Source organism: Dreissena polymorpha, chromosome 2 (assembly GCF_020536995.1).
Source record: "Dreissena polymorpha isolate Duluth1 chromosome 2, UMN_Dpol_1.0, whole genome shotgun sequence".
Classification (NCBI taxonomy): Eukaryota; Metazoa; Mollusca; class Bivalvia; order Myida; family Dreissenidae; genus Dreissena; species Dreissena polymorpha.
In genome coordinates this window covers 13,167,839-13,176,655 of record NC_068356.1, presented here as the reverse complement: position 1 = coordinate 13,176,655, position 8,817 = coordinate 13,167,839, and the positions used below count along the sequence as shown (strand labels likewise).

General features: G+C 34.3%; 1 protein-coding gene across 1 annotated transcript in view; it reads right to left on the bottom strand.

Annotated features, from left to right (window-relative positions):
- Window positions 1-5,602: 5,602 nt before the first annotated feature.
- The window catches only part of LOC127866465 (lysosomal alpha-mannosidase-like), a 39,541-nt gene continuing 36,326 nt past the window's right edge, over window positions 5,603-8,817 (bottom strand). Inside the window, exons 24-26 of the mRNA XM_052406983.1 lie at window positions 7,417-7,587; window positions 7,027-7,126; window positions 5,603-6,264 (exon numbers count right to left, since the gene is read on the bottom strand). Of these exons, the coding sequence (XP_052262943.1) occupies window positions 6,149-6,264; window positions 7,027-7,126; window positions 7,417-7,587 (387 nt within the window). The 3' untranslated portion in view covers window positions 5,603-6,148. The remainder of the gene's footprint in view (window positions 6,265-7,026; window positions 7,127-7,416; window positions 7,588-8,817) is intronic.

Sequence of the window (8,817 nt, the reverse complement as noted above, 5' to 3'; positions counted from 1 at the left end):
TTATAAAAATTACAAACCAATTATATTAATTGATGACCAACAGCTGTTTTTATTGTGTCTTAGTGTTAGGTAATTTAGTAATGTCTCTCATGAAGCATAAACATTTCAAATAAATTAAAAGCAAGCACTTTACGTGTCCATCGTAACTCATGCTTTAATAACGGAATTATATATATTATTGTTAAGAACATGATATTTTTTAATGTATCAGAATCTGATATGCCGTGCTATTTTAATGATCCAAACATTCTTTTTAGTTGTTCTTCATTGTATAGTCATTAATTTGCGTCTCATTTCATGCGTGTCACGCTACGATTTACACCGCAGAATCTCGTATTGATACATTCAAGTAGTGCTACAAGATAAGTATTGATGCAAAGCATCAAAGGGCGTCGGGAATTTCAGTGTAAAATTCAATGAAGTTACATGGAACGATTTTTTTCTACTGTAAATATTAATATATTGGCCGATCATTTTAAACAAAATAGAAAAAGATACTGGTATAACCATTATCTATAATTTTGTGTTATAACCCCCAAATAACCATTATTTATGATGTTGTGTTATAACCCTCAAATAACCATTATCTATGACTTTGAGTTGTAACCCCAAACTATTTCATAGTTCATTTTATTTACATTGGTTTCCTTATTTTTACTGGCATCCGTGTGCAGTTTTCATTAATGGAACAGAACTATGTAGGTTTTAAAAAAATCTGCTTCATCTTGTAAGCGTAATTTCATATTTTTCTCAACTTCAAGGGGAGATGATTCTGAACTTATTCTTACGTTGCTCATTTACGATAGGGGTTGAGTACTCATTGATATGAAAACACTGTACAAGTTTGAAAAAAATTGAATGAAAACTGTAAATTGCATAAAGAAGCTGCATTTCACAATACTTTGAAATTCAGCAAAATATCATAATAGATTTATTGCTCCGATATTCATCATTTTCAATAGGGTTCGAGTAATACTGATATAAAACAATGAATAAGTTTGGAAAGATTCAGACGAAAGTTGTGAAATCTTTTAAAACAAGTGGATATTGTTTATTCTGTCAAATTTAATAGAAAGAAATCTGGACTTATTGTCCCGATGTTTCTAATTTTTAATGAGGTAAAAATGCTCATTGATATGAAGACACTGTAAGTTTGGAAAGAATCTGATGAAAAATGTTGATATAATCACCTAACCAAGCAGTTTTTCACTTTTATTTTTAAATTCAAAGAGACATAATTCTGGACCTCTGGTCCGTTATTGCTCATATAGAGAGTTTGGGTTGGGTCCTCATTGATAAAAAACCCTTTGCAAGTTTGGGAACAATCGGATGAAAATTTTGGACTTCGAACAACGATTTCAAAATTTCTCAAATTCTAAGGAAGATAACTATGGACGTAATGGTCGGATAATGCTAAAGGGCCCATACCACATGGATAGTAATACCTGTCGCGCTTCGCGCTCTATATATGGTTCTTAAAAAAAAACTCCGAGGAGTGCTTGACTCTAGGGAAACGGGTTGCTGGGACACAGCTCCTTCTTGATAAGCGGCTGCTTCCTTTATCGCAACTCATTGTTACAATCAATAATACGTGTAGCGCTTCGCGCTCTATATGTGGTAGGGATAGTACTTAGGGCCTATGATAGACAACAATAAAAATACATGGATAATAGAAGTGTTCTTTGCATGTATTTGTTTATATAAAAATACGTGTATCTTTTTATAAGATATTTAAGTGATGTAAGAAATTTTAATTAACGTTGTCACCATGCGGCATCCATTAATTTTAATAAAAATGTCCAATTGTAGTAAAATGGATTTTAAAATGTCTACATAAAATAAAGCTTTATTATATTTATTAACCTGACTGAAAAAAAATGTCAACTGCCGAACAGTTCCATTCGTGCCGGAACCCGGGATTGAACCGGGGGGGGGGGGGGGGGGGGGCTTTAGATGATTGTTGCGCTTTCAACTTCAGTCTATCACTCTCCCAACTGAGCTATTCCGGCTAACATCAATGTACTGCTATTTGGTGAAGTTGTGTATAGCGATCGTTATTATATGTCTACGTTTTCGTACCACTACGCCTTCCAATATACTTGCTTGCGCGATAGGTCGTCAAATATCGTACTACATTGATTCTCCACTAAATAAGCAGATTAGAAAAATCACAAAATAAATATATTTTGATTATGTTTTGTTTTTATACAAAATCAGAACGTTTCGCGTATTTGCCCAGTCCCTGTCATCTTTCCCCTGTGATCAGTTGTGGATCAGTTATTAATTAAAACAATTACCTTTGCATTATTGGCAATAAATGTTGTAATAAATGTAATAGGCACAAATGCAGTACTTATTTACACTAATTTACACAGAAAATCACCACTATGCAAGATATTCTTAAATCAAAAATATATACATTGATCCGTCAAATAACTTCTCCTCCCATAAGCGAAAAAAAATGCATTACATACTAGTCGCCGCTCTCCAGAGCGACGCCAATGATAGAAAGATTAAAGACTGTTCATTGTTAAGAACCTGTGGCGTAGCAAGACAAAAATTTTAGCCGAGGCAGTATCTTCGGTCATTCTAGGGCGATCCGGGATTATGTCCCCCGCCCCCGGAAAATTGTTTACACCTAGAACTCTCTGGTGCGTTTTAAAGGCCATTTAATTCACATTTTATATCTAAATTATCGGAATCGTGGACGCTACAAATGACCGTTTAGTATCAATAAAGTAAACAAAAAAAATCTGCTACAAGTTAATGGTCAATTTTAGATTCTGTTACCATAAACGGTGTTTGAAGTGACAATGATGTAACAACCTTAACTACAGAAAAATATTAAAGTCAGATAGAAAAAGAAACAAAAATCAGACGCAGCTCTCTCATACAATCCATAATATGTTTATGGATAATAGAATGTGCTTTATATATTTAATATTGAAATACTAAAATAACTTAGATCTACCTTGTAATATGAAGAAAACAGATCGCTTTGTTAATATACGGATTTACAAATCATTTTGCTGAGCCATTTTGGCATTAATTGAAGTTATTAAATTGAAATAATTATCTGCCTTAACATGAACCAATTGTACTCAATGATAATATTTGTTTGTGAATATCATAGTGCCTAAAATTCATAAAATTGCCTCAATTTCTTATATAGATTTTATTCTTTGACATAAATTTTCCTTTTTTCCTTGTAATCTCAACATTGCTCTGCAAATTTTAGCCGAGGCAACTGCCTCGGTGTGCCTCAGCGTGGCTACGACGCTGAGAACGCGATTTAAATACGTCTAATGCTCTAGTTAAGCATTTAAATAACTATAATATTGTTTTTTTAAATAAACATGACAAGACGTCTTGACTTCAATAATGCTGTAACGGATAGTTATTGAAAAAACAAACACCTTTCATTAACTCAAACAATCTCCGTTGCTCTTTCCAGCGATTTGCGATACAGTAAAAAAAAACACGTCAAGGAACCCCTCTCTATCGAATAAAGAACATGTGAATGACCTTGAATTGTATTCAGGTACAGGTGTACTGTTGGATGAATTACCATCACCGATTAAATAAATCGCACCTATTGAAAGTCAAAACTACTCTGTATGGATTCAATTTCATTCTTCGAAATCCATAAATATTAACAGACGCTCTTCCTAATTTCACAAACATTATTCAAATTTTTGTATTATATTTAATATCATGCACTATAATTTGATTGGATATGATTGATGTCTTTCAACTGAACCCGTAGAACACTGCACAATACATCATGGCATACATGATAGTATTGCGTTTCACGCAATATCCCAAGTTGATCATTATTTGAGGAAGTTTCATTATATCATTTTAGTTCCGGATATTGGTTAGTGCCCTGAAAATTATGTCATGTGTGATAAACGCAACAAAAGACATGTGGTTATACAATACCAGGTGATGGCCGTTCATAACGTCAATTTCATTACATACTTATTAAAACGTACTAAATACATCATAAATGACAATACTATATAAGTTACTGACCATTATATCCGTTTGATATAATGACATGTTACGACCTCTCTCGTCAACCGAATATAGTTCATGTGAACGACGTTGTATTGTATGCAGGTACAGATGTACCGTTTGAAGTTAACGCATCATCAAGATAAAAAACGTATGTTCGTCTGCATGTGTCCGTCCTCCGTCCCGGACATTATGCCTTTTTTTCTGCGATCATCAGTTGTCTTTTAGTTAGCAACTGTTCTCAAACCGTTAAATTTGTATTGACGCTTAGAGATGGCACAACGTATGGGACCAAACAGTCTGTATCCTATTCGATTAAAAAAAAAACACTTGGGCTAGTCAACATCCATTTAATCAGGCCTTATATACCAAATGTAGGTGTTGTCTTTAACTATACTTGTAAAGTTTTTTAAGCAATTAACATTGAACCGGAAAGATCCTTAAGGCATTATATTTTTACTTGATAAATAAAAAACACATAATTAAACTCAAAATTCTGCGTCAGCTCTTTGATGCATCTGTGGGGTAACTTTTTAATTTTGAGGAACTGGAAAGGACTCATTAAACCTTAAGCAAACGGTTATAACAAGTAAAGTTATACTCCTGCAACGCTTGCTTTGTGGCAGATATTGTTTATACATTAACAAGTACCAACGTTTTAATAAAAACAATTGTTTTAAGACGTGTGATAATATTATTGTTAAAACTAGTTATGAAATAGTAGTATCGGACTGCAGTCTACTGCAATTGGGTACATAAATTACGAATACTATTATAGGACTTTGGCTTTAGTTATGTATTTAATGGTGTATATACTATGATGTCAACGTATATGATGTCAACGTATTTGTAAATTTAATTTAGGAAAGAGTTATTAAGTATGTTTATAATCAAGACTGGAATAGAACAATGCAAACTTGTTCAATTTTAGACGTATACAGATATTTTAAACAATTTTTACATACGAGCCGTATTAAGACTTGATATAACAAATTCTTAGAGCTAACATTTTGTAAATAAACACTGTAAATTCTCTACACTTACATTTTTTTAGTGTGATTGTTGTTCTTTTTTGTCGATTAAAAATACATTAAGAAATATTATTATAGAAGACCTATGTTTAAATACTGAAAAAACATGATGGAAACGAACTTAAACATTTTTTCTTGTTCTTTAAAGAATCAGTATTAAAGAAAGATATGATCACCCGCGTTATGCGAAAATGGTTCCTATGTCAAATGCGGCCAGGGGAGCTGAATGTGAATCTGCAAAGGTCATAAGACCCATTTTCGCTTGGCATCGTTGTAGCTTCCTTATTGTTTGAACATGGCATGATCGTTTCAAGATTTGGAAACGGAGAAAATAACTCTATATGTCTGTGCTGCTCATTTGCGTTAATATGTTTCTACTCTGTTATTTTATTGTGTTGCACATACATGTTTACATGTTCTTTTCCAACTCTATGAGTTTATGACGATATACTTTTTACAAGTCTTAATACAATTTCTATATGTCTGTGAAAGCAGTATTCGTGTAAAATGTGTTATTTTCTGCTGTGGGAAAATAAAAAATTGACAGTACGAACAATGTTCCAACAATTTAATATATATTTTTCTTTTACAGACTGAGAGAGATCTTTCTGAACTGCGTTGAAGAAAGTGCTCAAATGACCATATGTGTCGCGTTCTGAGAAAACTGGGCTTAATGCTTGTGCGCAAATGGTCACCCCAGATTAACCTGTGTAGTCCGCACAGGTTAATCAGGGACGGCACTTTCCGCTTTTATGGATTTTTTTGTTTAAATGATGTTTCTTCTTAGCGAAAATCCAGTTTAGGCGGAAAGTGTCGTCCCGGATTTGCTTGTGCGGACTGCACAGGCTAATCTGGGACGACACTTTACGCACATGCATTATGCCCATTTTTTTCAGAACAAGACACATATGTTAAATCAGACCGCGAAACTCCGCTGAAATATGCCATTTTGTTGTATATTATTGTTTCATATTATTGTGCATTTAAAGCGCTTTGTTGTTAACACTTTCAAATTTTTCTGTAGCGTCTAAGGTTCAGAACGAAACGTGCCCAGATAAGGAAGCTTAAATTTCTATCGGACTAACGCAACAAGGTTCTGTTTAGTTTGGTGGGTAACGAACGTTGATCTGAAATGTTCGAATCTCCATGGGAGATAACTCTACCGAGCGACCTTCGTTCAGTGGTAGCGGTATGCGCGTATGTGATGGGCGCTGATCTGAAAAGATAGCAATCAAATCACCAGAATTACATAGACAAGTTTTGTACATGAAATTAAAAATACAATGTCCATTCCAGACCGCGCGATTGCGCGATTCGTATTTATTTTTAAAAGTTCACACACATGTTCAGCATATGTGCGAGAAAATTTGCGCGCTCGATATGCATTTATTAATTTTGAAGCTGCAAAATTCCGCCTCGCGATTTTTTTTTGCATGACACTGGAAGTCATATAGAATTTAGTCTGCGTAACGCTGGATTAATACAACTTAAAGAACACGCCACATTATTGATATCACGATAGACATGCAAATCAGTAATTTCTTCTTAAATGATACACATATTATATGAATTTCATTTTCTTATTGTCAATTCAATGCAATACTATGAAAAGAGCTGTAATTAACAGCAGTAACCCCAGAATTGCATTGACCTTATCATAATGTATTCTAGGCAAAACAATTTAATGCTGATTTCTAAAATAGACATATTGCATTAAGAAGTAAATTTAGTTAAATTTTGCGGGATTATGTACCTAAATGCGCATGCGTCAAGTATAGACCCAGCTACAGTGCCACTCACAATACGTACATTACGCACGTTTTTATTACTGTTAAAAATACTCTTTTTCATAAGTACCCACTCATAACGTAAGGAAATTTGATACGTATCACAAAGCATGAGCAATAACTCTGTTTATGCTTGCTTAGATTACAAGCACAGTACAGTACCTTCATATCAGTCGAAACGAAAGTTTTACCTTGAGTCCGCCACTGAAGTCTGTCGACATCTGACTTTCTCATATTCGCTCCCAGTGTCAGTTCAATAACATCAAGAATTTCAAATTGTTTGAACATGTACTGCAACGAAACACAAAGCCGACTTTTAAATGAAAAAACTTATGTAAATATTGCAGGAGTCATGAGTTCTCTTAAATTGCCAATACATATTCTTAACCGCTATCTGATGGAAACTCATGGTATATTTAACTCCACATCGTGTACTTCTTAGTTGACACTATGCAACTTTTAGTTCACACCATGTACCTTCGAGTTGACATTTTGTAACTTAAAGATTGCATGGTGACCCTCTAAGTTAAACACCATACTTTTTAACTGACAATATGCACTTTTAAGTTGACACTGTATACCTTCAAGTTGACGATTTTTGGATTGGACATGGAATCGTGTTCGTACTTTTCGTACGCGTGCTCGAGTCGTACGAGTAGGGCCGCATGGTTTGTTGGCACGACCGGGTTTACCCAGAGGTCCAGCGTCAGAAGGTTGATGTTGGGAGGAAGTTCGAGCCGCGTGCCGGACCACTACAATAATTTGAGAAAGTTGGAGAAATGTGAAGTTGTAATTGACACTGAACATTGTATGTAGGACAGGTGTTTGAATGTTCATTATGATGACACGTTTTATTATATTATTTATAATAACGCATTTAAACTGAGAAAACGGGGCATAAAGCATGTGCGTAAAGTGTCGTCCCAGATTAGCCTGTGCAGGCCGCACAGGGTAATCAGGGACGACACTTTCCGCATAAATTGGATTTTTGCTAAGAGACTTTCTTGAAACAGAAAATGTCATACAAGCGGAAAGTGTCGTCCCTGATTAGCCTGTGCGGACTGCACAGGCTAATCTGGGATGACACTTTACGTACATGCATTATGCCCAGTTTTCTCAGAACACGACACATTTTATGTCGTAAATGAAATACTGATCGTTTCAAACAAAGGTGTAACTACAAGAGGAACCTTCTTTTGTTTCACAGAGTAACGTGGTGAGATATTTTAGCGAATTCAGTTTGGTTTTACCTATACGTTAAAAAATCTGTTCGTATTTGTATTCATAACTCCTAAAAGAAAACATTTTTATTCGGATGAAGAAGTAGGTAATGTTTACAATACATACTATGCAATACGAACAATACAGGTACACATACAAACTTTTATTCCCGATGAAATCCGTAAGTAAAGTATATACTTAAAAATATCCAGTTCGAAACTGCTTTGCAACACATCATCATACTTTGAATTATCACAAAGGAATTGTCTAGCACATTGACAGTTGCAATATTTGCAATGCTCAATTTTTAGAACAGACAGCGCACGTAACTAAAAATACTTTAACATCAAATTGTTAAGAACTTACATCGAATTGAAGTTCTTTGATTGGGGATCAAACTCGTGGTCTCCAAATGCATACGCCAAATAGAACATTTATATGATTTAAAAACAATCTCGTCGACGTGTTTTAGCGGCTTCAATTTGGCCAAATACTAGCTACAGAAAATAGTTAATAAACTAAATTTCTGTGTAACGATGTGTGTTTTAAATATATAATAATACAAATAGCAATCAGGTTATACTTGAATATATCGCTTATATATCCCTTTTGGCTTCTACGCCTGTTATATTTTATGTTCAGTATATTTTAGCCTTTTTAACCTTTTGAGTGATATTAGATCAAACACTTTGAAGAATGGACTGCTTTAATAGACTGCTTTACTGACTTAACAGTGTTCAATATAGAAACGACTGTTTTAA